This window comes from Strix aluco, chromosome 2 (assembly GCF_031877795.1).
Source record: "Strix aluco isolate bStrAlu1 chromosome 2, bStrAlu1.hap1, whole genome shotgun sequence".
Lineage (NCBI taxonomy): Eukaryota > Metazoa > Chordata > Aves > Strigiformes > Strigidae > Strix > Strix aluco.
In genome coordinates this window covers 68,226,581-68,249,762 of record NC_133932.1, presented here as the reverse complement: position 1 = coordinate 68,249,762, position 23,182 = coordinate 68,226,581, and the positions used below count along the sequence as shown (strand labels likewise).

Below are 23,182 nucleotides of genomic sequence, written 5' to 3'. Positions count from 1 at the left end.
ATTACATGATTACTAAATGAATATGGTTCTTCAGCAGGCTGTTTTTAATGTCTAGGTTGTGTTTCTAATGAAGGAAAACATGTTGTGTCACTGATCCGTATCACAGTGCTCATGCTGTCTGCTATCAAGAGAAGGCAAGCTCTAAACACAGGATCTCAGATTTTTATTCATACCTGCAGAAATAAAACCAGGAGGTTGTTCTTTTTTAAAATCAAAATAGTCTCTGTGCAGTGTATCTGATTCAAACCATATTGCTAGCAAGGTGGAACCTTGAAAACATTAAGATTTTTCTATGGTAAAAGTTAAAGATTAGAGGGCCCTGAGGAAACAGAACACATGGGCCAAAAGTTTTAAACCCAAATATTAAAGATAGTCAGCCAAGTCAAGACATTGGCATCTACATGAAGGGGTCATAAATTACAGAGGGACCGAGAACCCACTGAGTCTACTTATTCCCTAGCACTTCTGAATACTACTCCAGTTTTAATTAAATACCTTCATGTGCATGAAGCTGCTTCAGTTTTGTACAAAAGAATTCATGCGCTCCTTGCTTTACTAGAAAAACCCCAAAAGGGTTTGGTCCCTTGTCTTTCTACACTGGAAAGGGACAAACGATGAGAGAAGCCTTTGGGGCTGACAGAGATCTTTACAGTTGAATCAGAACTAACCCCCAGTAAAAAAAAAAAAAAAAACAAAACAAAGGAACCCATCACATCATTCACCAACAGCTCAGCAGAAGTACTTTGGAGGAACAGAAACCTCCCACCACAACTCCAGCAGGTTGAGGATCAAAAACTTAGGATGAGCATGAGTTGCACAGCAAAAGGTACTTTTGGCTTGCCACAGTTGATCCTCCCATGGCCCTCCTGAGACTGACCTGGGAAATGCATTGCCTTGAGTTAGCTCAAGGAGCCGTTCTCATCTTTTGAGTATGAGAAAACTCAGAACACTGCAATCATTTCAAAACCAAAGCTTAACTTCTTTGAATTATAAAGAAAATTCTGAGGTACTCTAGATTATATTGCAAAAGAAAATAGGTGCCATATTTTAGGTTGAATTACAATGTTTATGTCCCACCTGATAGCAACAAATGAGTATCTGCTACTGTAGAGCTAAAAGTAGGTCTCCCTCACCAATGTCAGGAGGACCTTTCCTAAAGTGGAAGGTGTGGCAGCAAAATGTGCCATCTGACATCCCTCTGGACTCACAGTCCTTGTGGGGTGACTGAAGAACAAGCATGGGGAATCCTCCATCTGAAAGACATCAGGCAGCTGTCCTTCCATCACTTTTCATGTAAAAGGGGATGAAAAACTTTTCCTGTCTTAGTTTAAAAGATTCTCTCCGTTAAAACCAATAATTCACATTTCCCAGTGTAACCACAAACCTGGGCTTCTTGTTGTTCCTGTCCTTTGCTGGACAGTACAGCTTTGGACAAGGCACAAAAGATTTGTCTGTACACACCTTCTCCATTCATAGTACAGTGAGCCCTGGTGCCAAACACAACATCGAGGATGCCAGTCTCAGGGCAAGGCACTTGAAAGTTAAGTACTTTAAGATTCTTCACTGGATCTAGTCATAAACCTCTCTAGCCTAACTCTTCACAGGTGACTAATGAACTGCAGTGTGTCTGATTTTTCATGCCTACCCCGAGACTTCCTAACCTATCAGAGGTTTTCCATTGTCCATACACTCAAAAATGCATTCTTGTTTCAGTGTAGACAGAAATTTCCCTTCCTCACAATCATTGAACAAAATGAGTATTCCCAGACTCATCTGGGAATGTATGAAGAATGAAAATCTATTCCTGTCTGTGGATATACACATTAAAATTTCTTGTCTATAAAACCAGTTCAGTGACAGTATTTTATTTCATTTTTGTCATGTCAAAGTTTACAAGCCTTATTTTGATACTGGAATAAATGTGTGTTATTTTTAATTATTAGCGCTCATAAGGTGTCAGAAGATTACATGGGACAGGGATTATGAATCATACTTTCACCTCTGAAAATGCAAAACCCAATAAAATTTGTCCAAGCAGCAGAGAATTGATCAGACAGTCGTTACTGACACTTAATTGTCTGGTTTATGTAGTGGCCTGTGGTGCAGCACAATCAGAAAGGATAAAGTCTTGGACACCTTGCACTTCAGATTCCTTCTAGTGTTTTTGCTTCATATGATAAAGCAGGGAAGAGCACCTAAAAAGTCTGCTTCTGGCTGTCAGGGGACTTCAGAGTTGAATTTCAAAGTGTAGATTTTTCGATGTATTTAGTCATTCTTCTGTTGAGAAGGCATAGACAACCTAGATGGATGAATCCCGTTTCCAAATAGTGTGGGTCCCATCACAGATGTTTCAGATGTTACATCACAATAAAGAGGGATTTAGAACCTAAATATTTTAGTATGGGCTTTAAGATTAAGGTCCACATACAACAAAGGATTTAGACTTGTAACTCTTGTTTAGGCTTTTATCTCCCTATTGGTGTCTGAAGGAAGTCAGGACCTCACATGGGAGTTCGTAGCCTAAACCCTCTGTTTGGGCTGAGCCTTTAATGCCTTGGTACTGGTAAACTCCAATGTTGGTGACACTCAGGTACCTAATCTGCCAGACTCACTTTAGGAAATGTAATCTGGCCAGCTAAGTCACATAGGACTTGCCGCACACAGAAGTGATATCCAAGGGCATTGGACAACCTGGGCTGACAAATAAATATGATTGGAGTGGCTGATGCAATACAGTCGTTGCCAGCCAAAGGCTATGCTACCATTTCATGACTTGAGGCATGGACAGTAAGATTTCTGTGCTTTTTTGGGACTCCCTGCCAACATGCACGTACAGAAGATCTAGGTAAACACAGCAAAATTGTTATGTGTAATTGAAGACGTGGCTCATATTCTGTATCTGTTACAGAAAAACAGAAGCAGAAAATGAGGGTAAACGTCAAACGTAAAGGAAAACCTCTATCCTGGTTCAACAGAAATGCCTGTATTCTCTAATTCTAACTTGAGTCCTTAGAGATGGCAAGAGCCATAGAGAGGCCGGCACCTGTAGAGGCTACCTGGACTCTTACGTGAGCCCAAACATGTCCTGGAGTGTCTCCGTTTCTTTTTGCTGCCCATGCCATGGGCCTTGGGTGAGCAGGTTCCTAATCTGGGCAACTCACTTGGTGCCTTAAATGAACTGGGCTGACCGGGTCAGCTGCCTCCCAAAGTAAGTGTCACTCTGGCTGCGAACATGGGCATGGCTGCAGTGCCCTGGCAAAAGGGCAGCATCATAGTTTAACCTTAAAAATTAGCATATGCTCAAAAGTTTGGGAACAGAGAACTTCCTGGGATACCAAAGAAGCGGCAGAAATGGGGGCCCTATTCACCTGCAAGATGCTGGAGCTGGCTGGGGCCCTCCCTGACCTCCCAGAAAAGAGAAAGAAGTGAAACATGCTGAGCTGAGAGGGCCTCCTCCTAGCCACCCTCAACTCTGGCTTTGCTGGGATTTATTCATTATCGCACCCCCCTCCCCCCCCCCCCAAAAAAAAAAAAAAAAAACAACTCTACCAGCTCTTCACAGCTACAACGACATAAAAAATAAAAATAAAAACGCAGAGGCTGGGGGAAGCTCCTGGGGGAGAACCCCCCGGCCGGGTTACAAAGCAGCTTTCGGACAGGTTTTGTGCAGAGGATCTGCACCCCTCCCCTTGCCACGGGCACCTCCTCGCTCCCAAGAGTGACCCCAGCCCAGCCCCTCTCCCCACCGCCCCGCTCCCGAGGGCCAGCGCGTCCCCCGCGCCCCTCCGCGCCCGGGGCGGGCGGTGCCGCTGAACCCGCGGGGTGTGGGGCAGCAGCCTGGGACGTGCCATTAACGCAATCAGCGCGCCATGCAGCCGGAGCCTGCTTTGCCTGGGACAGGGGTGCTCACAGAAAAAAAAAAAAAAAAAAAAAAAATTTAAAAAAAGGAAAGAAGGAAAAAAAGGCACAAATAAAAAGGGAGCAGATAAATCCTCCCACCCCGAACCTCGGCGTTTCCGAGGAGCAGGGGCTCCGGGAAGCACGGACGGCGGGCCCGGGGGAGGGCGGTGTCCGGGGCGGCGGGGCGGCGGGGCCTGGGGGCGCGGGGCTCCGGGTCCAGGTCCGGTCCGGGCCCCGCTGCCCCTGGTTGCGCTCCGCCCTCGGTGTCGCGGCGCGGCCGCCGCCTCCCGTTAGGTGGCGCTACAGACTTTTCAACCACGTGTATAGAGAAAAGAAGGGGGGGGAACAAAAACCACACTAATCATAAAAAAAAATAACCCTGTTATTGTCCGAGACGCGGAGAGCCGGCCCCGCAGAGGGCCGGGGCGGGGAGCGGCGCCCGGCGGCGGGATGCCCTTTCCCCGCAGGGAGCGCCCGGGGCCGCCCGGACCCCCGCGGCCCCGGGGGGAGGGGGGGGGAGGGCAAGTGGGCGAGAGGGGTCCCGGCGGAGCCGTCACTCCTCCCGGGGGAAGATCCTGAAGGGGGAACGGAGCTGGGGGCGGGGGGGGGCGGGCACCGGCCGATTCCCAGCCGGGGAGCTCAACGAAACCGGCGCGCAGGTTCCCCCCCGCCCGAGCTACTCTTCCTTTCCAAAAAGCTGCTCAGGCAATCTGCACAGCCTGCCTGGGCTTCTTGGTTGATTGTTTCATCAATTCACCCACCACCACCACTTTTTTTGGTTTTTATTTTTTTAATTAGAGTCCGCTTTTTCCCCCGGTTTAGGACCCGCGAGTTTCCGGGCGGCCGGTCGGTGGCTGCCGCAGGGACCCGCCGGAGCGGGGCTGCCCTGGGTGCGCGGCTCTGCCCCTCGCCCATCCCGGCCGAGGACGCGGGGGACAGGGACGGTGCCGCCGGGTGAAAGCGCCGGTCCGCTGCAACGCAACTCCTTAAAGCCACTGACCGACTCGCCATCACTTCCCCGCCCGGTTCCCGGCAGAAAGGCGGCCGGGGCTCCCCCAGCGCTGCAGGCGAACAGCCTGGGAAGGGGTTAGGGCTGTCCCCACGCAATGGCCACCCCCTCACACACCCCCACACCCCCCCGCCTGCCGTCGGGCTGTGAACTTTGCGGTGGGGTAAGTTCTCCTTTAAGAAAGCGAACTGTTCCTTATGCATATTTAAGGCTGTTTGTCTGCAGTGCCCAGCTGACGCGGGGCTGGAGGCTCACACGCGGGACCTGAATTGTAGGGGAGTAAATCATCCGCACTTTAAACGCACCCTCTGCCAGGGCTCCAGTTGGGAGCCTCTTGCCATTGCTCTAAACACATGTAAGTCAGAAACGGAGGCGGGGGGGGGGACGGGGACTGGGGAGGGGGGGTCAGGCTGCGTCTAGTTAGGGAGATGAGTATGCTATTTTGTTCATTCCCATCACAAAAAAAAAAAAAACTAAACAAACAAACAAACAAACAAAACCCAACCAGATAATACAGTTTAGAGCAAGAAATCTTGTCCTTGGACTTTTTAAAGTTTTTGTTTTTTTTTTTTTTTTTTTTCCCCTATTATTTTCCGCCCAGCCCAGGGGCTCCTGACCCCCTCAGCACTCGGGTATCCCGAAGGTAGCCGAGCGGTGGGGTTTCGGGGCTCCCTCCCTCCTTTTGCCCGCCACGAGAGCGCTTTGCTGGGTGCGCAGGTGTGCGTGTGAGGAGCGGAGAGCAGCGCGGGGAGGGTAAGTGAACCCCTTGCTTTAGCCAGGGGGGCAGGGGGATACCCCCCACCCCGCCCGCAGCAGAGGGCTCCGCCGCCGCGCTGGGGGGGGGGGGGGGTCCCGAGCAGCCTCTGCAGCAAGCGGGGGGAGCCCCCCGGGGATGGGGGTCCCTCGGAAAAGCCCCTTCCCCGGCCGGGCAGCCTGCCACCTATATGCGTATATACCGCCGTGCGCGTACGAAACGGGGGAGCGTACGTGAAGGTCAGAGGGGCGATCTCCCACTGCAGCTCAAGTGGGAAGGAGCAACTTTCAGTGCTGCGCTCTTAGCGGTTTCCTGCCTTTTAAAGTGAACTTGTTCGAGTGTGTTATTCAAAATGTGGTTCAGTAGTTATGCCTTCAAATTAAGTTGCTTCTCGGTCCTCATTGGGAAAAGCAGACATGTGTCCTCAATTGTATAGTATAAAAAAAAAAAAAAAAATCTACTAGGTACTTTATGATTCCATCTGGAGAAATTAAAAGCCCAGAGCTGTAATGTTTATTCTTACATAGTTTACAAAAAAAGGGGGAAATGTGTGAGACACATGTCTCCAAATATAACCAAAGTGCTTTCCCTTCTGGTTAAAAAGTTGCATGCAAATGTTTTCATTTTAACACTCCCTGCCACCTGTACTTCGCAGGGAAACTTTTCTTGGCGTTAGTGATGAAGCACCAATAGTACTTATTAATGAATTAATTATTATTATGGCTGCTGAATTGACTTAAAGTGCTTTGGAGGCCAAACTAATCCATGTTAATCAGTTACAATTAATTGTGTTTCAGCTGCTGTTTTAAACACAGTTTCAAAGGCAGAGGCGAGGAGGCTGTGTACGGGGTGTAAGGGGGGGGGGTGCTCCGGGGGCCCTCCCGGACCCCAGCACCGAGCCCCGTGCCCCGAGATTTCCTTTTGAGTTGCGGAAACCGGCGCAACGTTGTCCCGGGTGCCCGCGTCAGGTCACACGAAGGTGCGAAGGGCAACTTGGGTGACGAACTTATTCTCCTGCCGAAAGCTGCAAAATTAAGGGGACTCCCGGGTTCAGGAGTGAAGCCGCGGAGGGAGATTTCTGCCCTGGAGATTGCGGGGAGGGCAGCGGGCGCGGGCTTTGCTGCGCCGTCCTTGCTTGGCCGCTTTGGTCCGGGGGCTTTTGTGTTGTCGGCGGAGACAAGGAGGCACCGGTGGGCAGCGGGGCTGGCGGGCGAAGCGCGGAGCCCTCTCCGGCAGGCCCGGCTGCAGCCCCTGCCCGGGAGGGTTTGGGGAGAGGGAAGGGGGGGGAGGCGGGGGAGAAGAAAAAAGCCCCCCTGAGGGGACAAGCGGCAGCTGGGCCGGGCTCTGTGCCTGCCGGGGAGGACAGAGGGGCGGCCGAGGGCAGGAGAAGCCGGGGCGTGCAGGCAGGGAGGGAGCCGAGACACCCCGGGGATGCTCCCCCCTGCCCTGCCGCTCCCCGCCCGCCCCGGCCCGGCCCGCCGCCGGCGAGACCCCGCTGCTGGGGGCGCCGGGCTCAGCCGGGGAAGGGCAAGGCCAGGGCCAGGAGTTGGGCAAAGCTTCGGAAAGCCCCCGGGGGCGACCGGAGGAGGGCGGACGAGGGAGGGCCGCTGTTCCGCCACCCGGTCGCAGGGCGGCCCGTTTGTGCCCGGCCCGACGGCCGCGGGGAAGCCTCCTCTCCCCGAGGGGTGAAACGCGAAAGCCGAGCGGGCCCTGGCTCAGGGGGACCGGGCGATGGCTGGCGTGGGGCCGGCGCACCGACTGCCCGCACCGCGGGGGGGGCCGGCGGAGGGAGGCTGGGCGCCCAGCTGCCCCTCTTCTGCTAGGGAAACGGGCTTTTCCATAATAATAACGACACAGACGCCACCACCTCCCCCCCGAAATTAGGGGCGGGAGGGAGGGAGAGCGGCGGGCTGCGCCGGAGAGAGCCGGCGCCGCCACACCCCCCCCCACCCCGGGCTGGGCACGGCACCCGCGCCCGGCCAGCTCCCAGGCCTCCAGGGGGCCCGGGGGGGCAGGCCCGCCCTGGGGAGCACCAGGTGTCACGAAGGATTCCTTGTCGTTAAGAGACCTACACTTCGCAAAAGTAAAACTCCCGCCCCCCCCCTCCCCCCCCCCGCCCCAGCCTTCAATGTGATTTTTTTTCTTTTATTTCTTTCATGGCAGTCCGCAGAATGGCAATTGGGAAACTTCACTCCCTCCCATCCTCTCTGGAATTGTGTTGCTGGAATTTTTTTCGGTTTGATTTTTTCTTTTCCCACTCCGATTCTTTCTCAGAGATTCACCCACTTTTTTTCTTTTTTCTTTTTTTTTTCCTTCATCCCATTGACTCTGCTCAGCTTTTGCTTAAGACGGACAAGCAAAAAACCAAACAACCCTCCCCCTATACGTGCAAAAAGACCTTTCCTGGAAAGCAGTAAAACAAACAAAAAAACTTTTACCTGCAAGAGAAGATACTATACAAAATTATCCCATCCCCCCCTACCCTCGTCCCGTCCCGTATGGAATACAGCTGTAATTCAATGAAAATTGAGGGAACAAATGCATTTTCCACGTGGGAACGGAACAAATAAGGTGGCAGCGGGCGGCCGGGTAGGTAGGACACCTCGCTGCTGCTCATCACGCGTGGAATCGTTTTCTCCAGCCGGGGCGGGCGGTGATGTCCTCGCAGAGGTGCAGAAAACAATCCCCGGCTCTCCTCTATCACAAAAACAGGCTGCGCTTGATGAAACATACGTATTAACCAACTTTCTCCCCCTCCCTCCCTATTTTTATTCTTTACTCTTGGTTGCGGGACCTAGGTGGTCACAAAAAAAAAAAAAAAAAAAAAGCCCTTGGTTTGTGACGGCACTTTGTCGTTGGGGCAGAACACCCGCATTAGATTATTGCCGGGGATTTATTTGCATGCAGCTGCAAACCCACAACCCGGCTGCTGACCGCTGCGCATAAAGGGCTGCCGGGGCCGGCCCCTGCCCGGCCGCCGCGGCTCTCAGCGGGGGGGGTGGGGGTGAGGAGGGAGGATTTGGGAGTGGGTTTGCTCCCGACATAGCCCGGGGGAGATGGGGGGGGGTCACAGAGCCAGCGGCAGCAGTGTCCCCAGCGCAGCCAGAGGCTGCAGGTGCGTGAGGGGGGCCGGCAGCCCGCAGCGCGCCCCCCGCCCCCCCCCCCCCCCCGCCGCCCGGCTCGCCCCCAAAGGCAGCCGCGGCTCCCGCTGGCCTTGCTCACAAGCACCTCCGAGAACAGCTTCCACTAATGCAAATGTCCCGGGAAGAAAGAACCGGCGGCGGATCCTCGGGATTTCTTAGCGCTATTTTCAGTGCTTTGAAATTTGCAGTGGTGTTGATGTTCTTCCCTCCCCCCCCCCCCCCCCCCCCCGCCCCTTCTCCCCTCTCTTCAGCCCAGCAGCGTTTGGCAACGTGTGACGAGGGAACTCTTAACCTTTGGAGAAAGGGCTTTGCGTTCAAACTGCCTCCTCCTCTACCCTCTATTTCCCCACACGCACCCCCACGGTGCAGGGATGGATTTGGCTGCATCTGGGATGGATGCATCTGTCTCCTCAGGCCTCGCTCTACCTCGGGCTACGCCACCAAGTCTCCTTCATCTTCTCCCGGAGAGTCAGGCGAAGGCGCAGCATTCCCGGAGCTTCCCAGTGCAGTGGGAACAAAAGCTGCCCCCGAAGCGGGGCCGACTGGGGGGCGAGCCCCGCGGCAGCGCTGCCTTGGCCTGGCCCGGATCCCCCCTCCGTAAGGGGACGTGCGAGGTCAAACCAGCCCCCCGCAAACTTTGGGGGGGGGGGAAGGGGCCTCCTATCAGTCCCTCTGCCCCGACGGCCAGCATGGCTCTGTAGAAGGGCAAGACAAAACTGGATGCGGGGAGCTCAGTTACTTTGGCAGAGGAAAGAGACGTTCCCACTCCACGCAGGCTCCTTCGGCAGGGCGTGAGCAGGGGGGCTGCTCCGGACGTTTCTGCCAAATACAGAGGGCTACGGAGCGGGGTCTGCCAGGCAGCGAGCAGGCAGGGAGGGCAGCGCCGGGTGGGCCCCTCCACGGGGAAAACCGCCCTGCGAGGGCGAAGCTGGAAGGACAATGGAGATCCCCCCACACGCACACACACACACAGACGCGCTCGCCCACCCCCCCTTCTCCCTCGCACCCCTCCACGGCGGTGCGTGGGGATGTGGTGCTGCCCCTGGGCCAGGCCACGCCGCCCTGGGAGTGGGGTGAATCCCTTCTGTCCTCTGACAGGCCAGGGGGGGACGGAGGGTGGTGGTGCAGAAAGGGCTTGGGCGGCTGGAGCGCAGCCCACCCCGCCGGGCCGCCCTGTCTAACGCGAAGCCCCCCCACTCCCCCCACCCTCCCCCGCCGCGGAGCCCCCTCGCCCTCCTCAGAGAACGGCGCCGGGGCGGGGGGGGGTGTGTGTGCGTTCTCCAACCCCCTTCCCCCTGGAAACTGGGGAATAGGGGGCCGGGGGTGCTCGGGCAAAGTGGGAAGCGCCTGTGGGCTGCAGCGGGCAGCGCTTGTAGGGGAGCGGGTCAACAGTGATAGTGGCCAGGAGAAGTGCGGGGAAAGGCGAGAGGGGATGAAACAATTCGCAGGCTCCGTGCGGAGCGGGGAGTGTGTTGTCATCTTTGTTTTGGTTGTGTTGTTTTGTTTTCCAGAGGATTTGGGACGATAGCTGGAGTGGATTATTCATTCCCGTAGGCAATACTTCCCTGTATGGGCTTGAGGATGCAGTTGGAGGCTCGGGAACAAAGCGGGCATCTAATGTCAAGGTAACTGGTCCCCTTCCTTTGTTTATGCTATTGTTAATGACGGGGCTCACTCAGCCCTGGCCTCAGCCGTGCTGTATGGCATTAATATTGACTTGAGAGAATAGGCAGGACAATTAAAAAACAAAACCAAACCCCAGAACAACAGCAGCATCCAGCCCAAGCCCAGTTCTTCAGGTAAAACACTCCTCTTCTGGGCTACTGAGAATGATACGGTCGTCTCTCCTGGTATTCACAGAAATACACGTACCGTTCATAAGATTAAACACGTCCATATCCATCATTAACACCTAGGGAAGACACCGTAACCCTGTTCTTCAGTCCAAAATCAAAAGGGAAAGAGCATTATTTTCAAATATCCAGTATTAAAGCATGAAGGAATTCTCACCACGCTAAAAAAAAAAAAAAAAAACAAAACCAATAAAAAAAACCCAAACAAAAAACAAAAACAAAAACAAAAACAAAGCCACAACAAAAAAAAACCCTAACAAAATAATTCTTTTAATTACAATAATCTAAAAGTAGCAGAAACCTGAGCGTTTATTGACTCATTTTCTTCTTCTCGAGGTAGCGGATGGTATTTAAAGTTCAACATTTCACACAGCTCCTTGTTTAGTTTAATTTCCTCGACAATCTAGGCGATTTCAGCAAACTGAGTTAAGAATTTTGGTACACATTTGAGTATGGATCTGCATAAAATAGAGAAGGCAGCAGAACTGTGGAAAGGATATTTTATTATTTAAGGAAGAGAAGGGAGTGTATGTTTGCATGTGTGGGGGGATGCATGTGAGAGAGAGAGAAACAAATGGAGAGCTTTGCACCTTACATTTGGTCTGTGGCTTTAGTGTGGACTCTGGACCAAATATCTATTAGATTTCTCTGAGAAATGTCCCACTCGAGCAGATGGGCCCCTGTTTTGAATGAGAGCTCCAGAAGATGGAAGAAATGTATGTTACTCTAGCACAATTCTTCACCAACCCATTTCTTTTTTTCCCCTTTAGAAAGATTAGTTTCAGCTCTGCTATCCTGGGCCCATTTTCTGTCGGGGAAGGGATATAATAATGATCAATGCCCAGCACTTCTCATTTCTTTTGTACTTGGTAAATATTCGCAATGTCTTGAACTCAGAGGGGAGGTGGAGAGATGAGCCCAAACTCAGCTTCAGAGGATATCCCTGTCCTCTGGCTCTCACCAGCACTCACACTGAGGGGGAAAAACCCCCCAACCAACAAACTAAACCCACTCAGAAGACCCTCCAGCCCACACCTCCCCTACAGCCATGCTCTTGGTTTTTGTATTTTAGCTGCCTGCTTGGTGACATGGTCTACATACATCGGGCTACCTGGGTTCATGCAACCAGTTCAGGGTGTACGTTAATACTCCAGTTGGAAATGGAGCCTGGAGTTGTTGAGCAAACAGTTCCCGCTCGACTGTAGTGCGGACTGAATGCTGTATAGTCAGCTCTATGGAGCGCTGGCAGGGAAGTAGCACCAAGCATTTCCAAAACTAATAACAAAAAGGTTACTATATATAAAACGTTTATACAGCCCACACTGCCTCAAGTTGTTTAAATTTCGGTTTGATGCACATAAATATAGCAGCCATGCGGTTCCCCATTAGCCAGTCCCTGCTTTTATAAATCAATTCATTTCAATTTGAAAGGATGGCCTCTACGCAAGACAGCAAGACAGTCAACAACCCTTTGGCTTTCTCCACTCAAAGTGGACCTCAGGAAGAAATAGCATCTGTCTTTGTCATTTCACACGCATATCTCCGCGCCTTGACGTTGTGTTTAAGAGCAGGCCTACTACCAGTGAGGGTAGCAGTCCCCAGCTGGTTTCCCCTTTCTAATCCATTTTCCTCTTTCTCGTCTTAGGTGTCTTTTGAGGAAGGAATAATTCTGCTGGGCCCCCCGGCCTGGACTTTGGGGGGCATGACGCAGCGGTCTGATCTGAAAGCACCGTCTCTGTGGGTAGAAGCTCTCCTCTGTGTCGTGCACCTTGCAAGAAAGGCAGCAAGGGGACACTTGGAGTGACCAGGCATCTGACATCAAGGAGCAGCAATCCACTTCGTGTTACTGCAGGAGAAAGTTTGTTCCCAAACCAAATACTTTGTGGTGCTCAGTACTGGTGTCGAACTGGTTTGAACCATCCCAAGCCTAAAATAAAGATCTCCATTGTGATATGCCAGTGAGCTTGTCTTGCTAACCCTCCCCTGTTTGCGTTAAAGGTATCGAGCTGATGTAGCACTGTCTTTTCACCCCAGTGATGTGCGCAATAGGGACAATTCAGAAAAGTTCTGTTTAGCTTTTTTCCCTTGTAGTTGCAGAAATGCAAGCTATCATCAGAAACAAGCCTATGTTTGAAGGTACAGTTTTCAACATGTGAGTGGGAAACATATGTACTGGCACAATTCAACCGCTCTGTAAAGGCTGTGCTCGGATTTTGGCTTTTAATCTCAACTCTGTTAGAGAGAGAGAGATGCAAAATGGAAGGGAATGTGATTATTTATGCTGTAGCCTTGTGATACTCATCCTATAACCGTTGGGGAGAGAAGCAAAACACTCTGCTAAAGCTTTGGGTGAGCCTGAGTTTCAGGGGGACTCTAGTCTTCACAGGTTCTCACTTCAGTGCCTTTCTTCCCTTGGTATTTGTTATATGGATTTTTTTTTTTTTTTTTTTTTTTTGTCTGCTGTTCTACGTTTTAAAGTGAGTAGAGACTAAATCCTGCTGAGAGAGAGAGCTCCCTCCATCACAAACTCACGTTTGGAAAATGCTTACCCTCTTCGACCACCCCCCTTCAAGCCATCCTCCCCCTTTCAGGGGAGAAAAGAAAACCTTAAAAGAAAAAGAAAGAAGGGGGGGAGAGGAGGGAGGACCCCCTGATTCCTCAGTGACCTGCACAGCTCGGACAGACCTCCAAGTTCCCCTTCCCCTCCTGCAGACAAACCCCGTCAGAAAAAAAACCCCACATGCCTGAACTTTTAACGTGTCTTGGGGCTTGTACAATTCAGGCTCGATTTTAGCACTTTCAAGGGGTTAAAAAAAAAAAAAAAAAAAAAAAAAAGAAAAAAAAAGGAGGGGGGAGGGGAGAAGAAAGTTTGGATTTAGCTCTTTGTTGCTAAAAAAGCACCACAACCAAGCCCCCAGCCATCAGCAAAAGGACCCGGCGGCCCCGCAGGCAGTGCCCCGTCCCGAAGGCAGGCAGCCCTCCCCGCGGGCAGCGGCCCGCACACAATGACAGGCAAGGACAGGCAGCCCCAGCCCGAGCTGCCGGCACCCTGCGCTGCTGCCGGGCCCAAGGGCTCTGCCCGGCACCCTGCAGAGAGGGGCACCCTCCCGCCAAACGCTGCGGAGGAGCTGGGCCCTGCCTGCAGGCTTCGGGGCTGGCAGGGAAGTTTTTTGGTACTGCTGAAGGCATACACACACACACATATATATATCTCGTACACACACATCTTTATATATAGATTTATATGTAGGTGTCTAGTCTATGTTTAAATAATCCTATCTATACACACAGTCCTCCTCTGATGAGGTCATTCTCCCATATATACGAGATTGGTTGCATGATGCCAGAATTTAACGCCAAGATCTTATCTCCACCGATCTAAGAGCAATATAAAGTAAATGTTAGCAGAAGGGGAAACAAATTTTGGAGAGAAACAGTCAACAAGGTGTCCCTGAAGGCTTCTCTCCTGCCCTCCCCAGCCGAAGTACCCACGCACTTTATGCCAAAGAGAGCAATTTCAGTGCGAGAGACTCCTGCTTCAGAGCAAGGACAGGCTGCACCCCGGATCGTGGGGGCTGGGGCTGCACCTTCACATTTTTAACCCCCCCTTCCCTTTCCTGAGTGATGCTCGCCTCTCTAACACGCTGGTCGGCTGTAGCTTATTTATTTTTATTCCCCCCCCCCCCCCCGGCTCCAAATGTCTTAATGTTTTTTGATTCCAGGAAACTCAAAACGGAAGGGGGGATGCTACTTGAAAGTGTGACTCAGAAAAAGGTTTCGCTTTACAGCCATCAGTAGCACCAGGAGACAGCTCCATTAAAAAAGTAGTTTTCCACTGCTCTTGAAAAGCCGTTATTTTTTACATCGCTTTTAGGAAGATAGATTAACAAAACATCACATTTCAAGCCACTCTGATCTGTAATTAAATGGGGGAGCCAGTTTGTATTCTCCTATGGCTTTTACAGAAGTTGCAGTGATCCAAAGTCAGGTTGCTGTGTCAGAGTGGCATTTTTATTAATGAGAATACAAAAAGCTTGCATATTCTTAGCCCGGCTTGAATTTAGTTGCTAAGCAACCGCTGTATGGTAATTCATCCGCGAAATTTAAATCTTGGAGAAAGGATCCTGCGTTTTGCTGAATGGTCGCCACGAGGAAAACAACTTGTGGGACCGGCAGCAGCTGCCGCCGCGGCACCGCGCCGCCCGTCCGCCCGCCCGCCGGCTCCCCCGGGCCGCCCGCCGCCCCGGGGCCGGCCCGCCGCCCGCCGGGAGCACCGGCCCGGCCGCCCCTCCCGGGCCGCTCCGCCTCCCGGGCCGCCCCGCCGGGGGAGGGGAGGGAAAGGGAGGGGAGGGAAGGGGGAAAGCGCGGCCGGGCACCGTCGCCCGCCCCGACGGGCCTTCCACGCGTGGGGACAGGCGGCGACCTCCTTTCCCCGCTCCGGGCCCAGCCGCAGCCGCCCCCGGGGGGGTGGGGGGTGGGGGGCTGGGGGGCAGTGCGGGGCGGGGGGCCGGCTCCCGGCGCGGCCCCGACGGCGCGGCCCCGTGGGCGCCCCCGCGGCCCCGGCTGCTCGTTTGGCGTCGGGGAGGACGGGATGGGCGGCGAGCTTTCCCCCGCTCGGCCTTCACCCCTGAGCTTTTTGTCTCGCCAAAGCCTCTCAGCCAAAAAAGCTCCCTACTGCTGTGTCATTGATACGGCGGGGTCGCTCGCTGCCGTCCTCTCCCCTCTCTCCCGCCGCCTATTGAAGGCTGCGCCCGCTCCATTATTCCAAACTGCAACTGAAAATACTGATGGGGTAACCACCTCCCTGCATCTCCTCCGCTCGCTCCATCCATCCGTCTCGCCACAGGCGGCCAAGCTCCTCGCCATCATCCCTGGTTTCAGCAAAATCCGTCCCTGTCCTAAAGCGCTCGCTCCACGCCCGCCTCCGAGGCCGGGACTTGTTGCATCCCTTTTAGAGTTTGATTAATTACCCTGGAACTTAAGCAAACTAAAGTACATGTGGCGAAGAAGCTCACGCCTACAGTTTGGTCCTGCAGCCTGCCAGTTACAATCGTTACACTCTCGTGTAAATCGGACCAAGTATCTCTGCGCCTCAAAAAGGTATCCCTGTATAAATATATAGAAGTATCGATTTTGCTGTAGCTTGAAGATGTTGATCATTTATTACAAAAATAAACGAATAAATACAACAATATATTGTTGCTTTCGACAGGATAAATATTTTACAAATATATAATTTAAAAAACAAATTTAATTGTTAAAATTATTTAAAATATTACACTTATTGATAAAATTATCAATAGTATATACTGCATTTCATATCAGAACCAATTATTCTCTAAACGTTCCATTGAAAACCATTCATACAAAACAAGTTATGAGCATTGTAATGTGCAAACACGAGTCACTACATTAAAGCATAAGGATTCTGTAAAGATCACTTTCCGATAGGAACCGCTGCGTTTTTAAACCAAGGTAGAGCTCTTTGCTAAATTCCGGAAAATATGCAGATCAACAGCAGTGAGATGACTATTTTAAATACACCTGAAAATGATTTATTGTGTACAGACTCGACGGGGGAAGGATGGGACGTGAGTGAGAAGACTGTGGTGTAGTAGAGGACCGCAGGATATGAAAATGTAAACTACAAATAATCACATCTCGGGATTACCCAGACTGATCAAACATAACTTTGTAAAACATTTGGCTTTCCTTCAGGCAGGGAAAAAAAAAAAAAAAAAAGGGTGGGGGGTGGGGGTGTGGGAAGAGTAAGGAAAATGATGCCGACTCAGTTACCAAGCACAGAACACTGATATTATAAATGAATACAATTACTAAATTCATTAAGAGATCTGGTGATATATAACAGTATTTTAATTATTTACACGTGTAACAATATAACCCTTAGCGCAAACCCTCTCAGTTATTATCTACCTCTTGTTATCTCATAGACTCACAACCCTGAAATTCCTAAATACATTCAAAGGATTCAGTTTCTCGGGGGGGGGGGGGGGGGGGGGGGGGGGGGGGGGGGTGGGAGGGAAGCGCCCATGGCCTCACTTTTTGTGCATAACAAGTCCACGAACGGGCCCTTTTGCCAGTCCCTCCGACCAAACGTTACTCCTCCAGCCTAAACCCCGGCTTTTCTTAGGCAGCAACCCGCAAAGCTTGCCTTTTCATCGAAAACAGTGTGAAGCCTAACGTTAGCTCTTTGTTGCCATCCAAACCCGGTAACCAAATACCGCTCCGAAATTTAAACAGACCTTCTCCGTGTCTAAATAAACCGCCTCCCCTTCGCGTGTGAAAAACGGGATCCCACCTCACGTGTGAACGGTACCGGGCGGCCGGAGCGGAGCCCGGCGCTGCCAACCTGCCCGCCCGCCTCCTGCGCCGGGCCCTTGCCCCTCCCGAGCCGCAAAATTAGCCAGGAGCTTTTGCTAAAAGGAACAAAAGAAAGAGCGTCCTTTACCCTTTCGGGTATTCTTTCCCTTTGTTGGCTTGGGTTTGTTTTTTGGTTTGTTTTGTTGTGGTGTTTTTTTTTTTTTTGTCCCCCCTCTTCCCTCCCTCCCTCCCTCCCCCCCCCCCCCCCCCCCCCTTCCCTCCGTGTCAGTAGGGCCTTTCGAATTTCACAAATCAAACCGACGGTGATATTTACTACGAGCTGGTGTTAAAATAATGCATCCCGGTGCACGGTTCTCAGGTTGGCTTTGATTTATGGACTGACACAAGGCCTATCTGAAAGAAAGAAATGTTTGTTGTTCCTACAGCAGTTTTCTGGGGGTTTAACCCCTGCCTCAAGAGCACGCAGAGAAGTAAGGCGGGGGGCGCTGACGAGGGGAGGGAGAGGAAGGTGAGGAAGGAGCCACGGACGAGATGGATCATAAAAGAAAAGCTTATTCTCCGGCAGACTATCAGTGGGGGCGGGTGGAGGCGTTAGGTGCAGCTCTCTAGTTCCCACAACCTCCCCGCTTCAAAATGAAGAGAGTTGAAACGGTCATTCACTTGTCCCTATATTGCAATAAATTATAGCGGAGAAATATGACAGGCTAGCTAGCGCATCTATTGGCATCTCCAACGTTACTAACACACGCGTGTCTTTGCAAAGAAGGTATGGCAGCGCGACGGCAGAGTGGAGGAGAAAACTAGGCTACACCACTTCACACCCCGTAGAAAAACCCTAAACCAACAACAACAACAACAGCAGCAACAGCAACAACAGAAATGGTGAACTAGGCGGACCGCACGTAGGATGCTGAAAGTATCATTCTATACATCCTTGGGGGGAGGCAAAAAAGAAAAAGTACCTTCTCCTTAAATTATAACGATAAATTAAATACAGATATTTATACAGACATAAAATGCGTCAAAATAAATTACAGCTTATCCCCCCGCCCCCTCCCCAAGCCTCCGTTCGAAAAGAGAGAAAACAAGGCTGAACTTCTGGCAACATCCCTGCCCTGAGCGCGGCCGCGCCGGGCCCGCGGGCAGCCTCGGGCACCGCCCGCACCGGGGTGCGACCGACCCCGACCGACACCCCGAGCCCTTCCCGGGAGGAGGCGGCCTTTGGCGGTCGCTAATCTCGCCCGTCCTTCCCCGCGACAGAGGGTCCCTGGGCGGGGGAAGGGGCCACGGGCATTTGCCCGGCGGAGGGATGGGCACGGGGTGCGCCCCGGCGCCGAGCGGCCGGCGGCGGGGGGCACTGCCGGGCGCCAGCAGGGCCCACCCGCGGGATTTCTCTCACTTCAGCAATATTGCCCTTTAGAGAACTTTTTTCTTTTTCTCTCTTTTTTTTTTTTTTTTTTTCGACACAGTGTTTATGCATCAGACACAGACTATTTCATTCTAACAAATTTATTTTCTCAATCAGCTCTTACGGAATCACTACTCAAATTAAATTACAATCAAATTATCACATCAAAAGATACCCTTATTACCTAACAACTGTCCATATTTTCATTTCATTTTGATTTGTGCTCGTCTGAAAAAAACACGTAATACAAGATCTGGGGAAAAAATAAATTACCGTTTTGCAGCAGTTCATAGGTATTCTGAATAAAATATTAAAAGAAGTCATTTAATGAAAATATAAAGCAAATTTTTTTTTTTTTAGATCAACAACGGATCTAACAATTCTATATTGCCGTCTTTTTGAAAAGTCTGTTTATTAAAACCTACCAAAAACACTGCTTGGAAATGGCAGTATTATATAATCACATCCACAGCACCCATTCAATCAAAGTTGGCAACGGATTTAGGAGAGGAGAAGTTCAGATAAGTGCAGCTGCAGATGCTCAGTCCTTCTAAATCCCTTTATCTGAATCAGTCCAGAAATAAAAAATAAAAATATTAATAAAAAAAATATTAGCAGTGGATTTTTTTTTTATGACTCTTCCATGATGATTGGCAGCCGTCAGGAGCAGGACTTTGACAGCCCTAAATTATTTCCCTTTCTCTCGCTGGTTCCCTTAATTCATGCAAAGTCCTTCTACAGAGCTCGAACTTTAGGGACCAACAACCTCTCCTTCTCCCACCCTCCCCCCGGCGTCTGTCCCTCCCCTCTTTCTCCTCAGGGTCAGTTTTTCGGCGTGCGGGCATTTATTTCCATATTTTTGTTCTATAGCTATACCTATATATATAGATAAATATATATATATGTATTTGCTTCCCTATGCAGTCTGCTTGTTTTTAGTGCTGTGTGCATATTTTATTTTATTTTTTTTTTCCTGGAAAAAGTGGCCCCTTTCATTTTGCAGAATATATAGATATATAGATATATATGTTTTCAGAGTGGATGTCTGCCTTGCACCAAAATTCTACGGTTTGGCCAAGAAAAACAGGGTGCTGGAATGCAGCAGGCACCCTCTGATTAACCAGAATATTTTGCTTCTGCTTCCCTTTTTGGATTGCTCCCATTCAAAAGAAAAGAAGGGAAAAAAAAAAAAAAAAAAAGAAGGGAGAGAGAAAGGACAAAAAAAGTTTCCGTGATTCATAGAAGAGAGCCCTTTTGGGGATAGGGGGGAGAGTGCGGGGAGGGGGGGGAGGAGGGGAGAGGAGAGGTGCAGACATCAGTGGTGTTCCTCGCTGCGAGAGGGGGCTAATTTGGAGAGTGAAAAATGAAAATAATAATAATAATAATAATAAAAAAAAAGCCCAAGCCCACCCGCCCAAGCCCTCTCCCCACAACCAACCCCCCGGCACATCTGCAGTTTTGGTGCATTACGCATCTCCACCCCGTTTTCCCAGCACGGTCTAAACGCTCTCGCTCGGATCGACCTTCTCCACCGCTCCCTATCGGTATCGATCTTATATATATATAGATGCGCGCATCTATCCATATATATATAAACACAAGCAGTCTGAACGAGCCTGGATCGTGTGTGTGTGTGTGTGTGTGTGTGCGTGCGTGCGGGTGTGTGTGTGAGCGTGCGGGTGTGCGCGGCGGTGCCGGTGCCGGTGGCGGTGCCGGTGGCGGTGCCCGGCCCGGCCCGGCCCGCGCTGCCCCCGCTCCCCCCGGCCCGGCCCGGCCCGGCCCGGCCGCCCGCCCGCGGTGCCCCTCACTGCACGCTGGTCTGCAGTCCGTGGTGAGGGGGCGGCGTGTCGGAGTTGACGGTGCCGACCTGGGAGTAGACATCGTCGGGGGTCTGCTGCTGGATCCCCGGGGGGGTCATCCGTTTCTCTTTCTGCCTCCGATTGCAAAACCAAACCCTGACCACCTCCTTCTCCAGCTGCAGGCTGTCCGCTAGGTTCGTAATCTCCTGGGCGGAGGGCTTGGGGCATTTCAGAAAGTGGCTCTCCAAGGCCCCCTTGACACTCACCTCGATGGAGGTCCGCTTCTTCCTCTTCCTGCCCTGGGCGGCGATCTTGTCGATGCTGGTGGGGCTGCCCGTGGAGGAGTCGGCTTCCTCCAGCCACTTGTTCAACAAAGGCTTCAGCTTGCACATGTTCTTGAAGCTGAGCTGCAGGGCCTCGAAGCGGCAGATGGTGGTCTGCGAGAAGACGTTGCCGTAGAGGGTGCCCAGCGCCAGCCCCACGTCGGCCTGGGTGAAGCCCAGCTTAATCCGCCGCTGCTTGAACTGCTTGGCGAACTGCTCCAGGTCGTCGGAGGTCGGCGTGTCCTCGTCCGAGTGAGGGTCGTGGCTGTTGACGCCGCCGTGGTGCGGCGGGTGGTGCCCGGGGTGCTGGTGGTGGTGGTGGTGGTGGTGTCCGGGGTGCTCGCCCAGCTCCGGCGTCTCGCCGCGCACCAGCCCCGGGTGCACCAGGCTCTGCCCGCCGGGGGGGGGGCTCAGCATGCCGTTCACCGTGAAGCCCCCGGGCTGCGAGTAGAGGAGCGACTGCTGCTGCTGCTGCCCGCCGGCCATGGAGGGCAGGTGGGCGGCCGCCGCCGCCCCCCAGGCCGCCGGGTGCCCCTGGTGCGGGGGGCCCAGGTGGGGCGGCCGGTGGTGCAGCGCCGCGCCCGAGTGCAGGTCGTCGCGCCCGCCGCCGCCCTTGACGTCGGGCGGCGGCGGCGGCTGCTGGGGGCTGCCCGTCATGCCCACGGGGCTGCCGGACCAGGGCGAGCCCGCTTCGGCGGCGGCGGCGGCGGCGGCGGCGGCGGCGGCGGCGGCGTGGGGCAGGGCTGTCACCCACTGGTGGGCATGGCTCAGCATATGGCCGCCGTTGCTGGCGGCCATGGCGCCCGGCATGAAGTCGCTCTGGACCATCTTGGCCGCCGGGTCGCCGCGGTAGCCGCCCGCCACCGAGGTGACGGCCACGCTGCCCGGCTGCATGCCGCCGCCGCCGCCGCCGCCGCCGCCGCCCGAGTCCGCGTGGACGATGGAGCCGGCCGCCAGGATGCCGTTGCCGGGGAGGTAGGGGTTAGAGGTGGCCGCGGCCATCCCGCGCCCGCCGCCCGCCGCTCGCCTCCCCCGCCGCGCCGCCGCCGCCGCCGCGCCGCCGCCGGCTGCCGGGCGCCCGCCGCGAGCGCCCTTGCCCGGCGCTGCCGGGGCCGCTGCCGGGGCCGCCGCCCGCGCCGCCGCCGCCGCCGCCGCCGCCGCCGCCTTCCCAGCCTCGCCGGGGCGCCGGGGCGCGGGGTTCACCTGCTAGCGCTCCGCGGCGCGCTCTCCTCCGCCCGTCCGCCGGCCGTCCTGCCTCCGCTCCGCGGCGCGCTCTTCGCAGTCGCCGGCTCTCGCTTCGCCTTTTTTTTTTTTTTTTTTTTTTTATCGCTTTGCTTTGCTTTTTTTTTTTTTTTCCAAAAAAAAGAGAAATATTTAGCTGTACATATATTTTTCCTCCGCCGCCTTCTCGCCCGAGTTTGCTGCTCGCAGGGAGGAAACCAAACAAAGGCTAAAAAGCGAAAAAGAAGGGGGGGGGGGGATCAAAAAGCCCCCGTGCCTTCTCCCCTCCGCTCCCCTAGGAGTACATCTCCACCTCTCAGCCTTCCCCTCTCAGAGTGAAACTTTTCCTTTTCTTCTTCCTTTAAGGCTTTGTGTGTGGGTATATTTTCCTTTTTTTCTCTCTCTCTCTCTCTGTCTTTCTCTCTCTCCTCGGCTCCTCGATCTCCTTTTGCTCTTTTATTTGCAAGTTTTGTTGGTGTCCTAAGAAAACTTCCTGTGATGATGATGGTGGTGATGGTGGTGATGATGCATTTCTCAAAGTTGTGCTGTTGCTGGAGCACTTTGTCCCCTTTGAAACAAGAGTCCTGTCGGAGCCTTCTTGCTAGAGTCACGCTCTGGATAAGACATTTTTTTCTCTCTACCTTTCCTTTAGGCGGTTGGAAAAAAAAAAAAAAGTAAAAAAAAAAATTAAAAAGTTGAAATTTCTCGTTACCTCGCGAATTGTTTCTCTCCCTCTCCCGCTCTCTCGCTCTCTCGCTCGGTTTGTTGTTTTTTTTTTTTTTTTTTGGTGTTTGTTTTGCTTTTTATTTTAATTCCAGCAGTTGGTCGAGGGAGGAGGCGGAGGAGGAGCGCCTTGGTGGAGAGGTGTGTGTATGTGTGTGTGCATATATGGTATCCTTTATACACTAACTCCAGCGGGGAAGTTGGCTGCCGGGCTGGCAGCGCGCACTGGCGGTGCCGGAGTCCCGCCGCTCGCCTCTCCCCGCCTCCCTCTCCCGGGCCGTGCCCGCGCCCTCCCTCCCTCCCCTTCCCTCCCCTTCCCTTCCCCTCCCTCCCTCCCCCCCTCCCCTCCCTCCCGCCGTCTCCCCGCCGCCGCCGCCGCCGCCCGCGCCGCCACCGCCCGGCCCCGCCGCGAGGACGCCGGCCGCCGCCGCCCCCGCCGATTGGCTGCGGGCGCGGTGACGGACAGCCCGCCGCCGGCCGCGCAGCCCCCCTTCCGGCCGTTCCGATTGGCTGCTTTTTAATTTAGGCAAAGTGGCGTCGGAGCTGGAAGTCGCCCCCCCCTCCCTCCCTCCCTCCCTCTCTCTCTCTCTCTCTCTCTCTCTCCCCTCCCTCCTCCCTCCCTCCCTCCGCCGCTTAACTCTTCCTGCCCGGCAGCCGCATGCACCTCGGCACTCCCCCGCCGCCGCCCGGGCAGGGGCGAGCGGTAA

At 53.3% G+C, this 23,182-nt stretch overlaps 1 protein-coding gene and 1 long non-coding RNA gene across 6 annotated transcripts; one reads left to right on the top strand and one right to left on the bottom strand.

The window, feature by feature from the left end:
- The first annotated feature begins 4,853 nt into the window (after positions 1-4,853).
- Positions 4,854-12,612, top strand: LOC141920227 (uncharacterized). 4 transcript variants are annotated; one of them, XR_012622262.1, is made up of 4 exons: positions 4,854-5,264; positions 5,511-5,662; positions 10,318-10,431; positions 12,305-12,612. It is a non-coding gene; the product is annotated as an uncharacterized LOC141920227 (long non-coding RNA). The 4 variants fall into 4 exon arrangements; XR_012622261.1 differs by lacking the exon at positions 5,511-5,662 and having other exon boundaries at positions 5,105-5,264; XR_012622264.1 differs by lacking the exons at positions 4,854-5,264; positions 5,511-5,662 and adding an exon at positions 6,422-6,642.
- A 5,882-nt stretch (positions 12,613-18,494) lies between these two features.
- POU3F3 (POU class 3 homeobox 3) lies at positions 18,495-21,533 on the bottom strand. Of its 2 annotated transcripts, XM_074815137.1 has the most exons (2): positions 20,475-21,533; positions 18,495-20,339 (listed from the first exon to the last, which is right to left on the bottom strand). In XM_074815137.1, exons 1-2 carry the CDS (start codon positions 21,531-21,533, stop codon positions 20,214-20,216), a joined length of 1,185 nt encoding a protein of 394 aa, XP_074671238.1. In that variant the 3' UTR covers positions 18,495-20,213. The 2 variants fall into 2 exon arrangements, with proteins under 2 accessions (XP_074671238.1, XP_074671237.1); XM_074815136.1 differs by having other exon boundaries at positions 18,495-21,533.
- Positions 21,534-23,182: the final 1,649 nt, after the last annotated feature.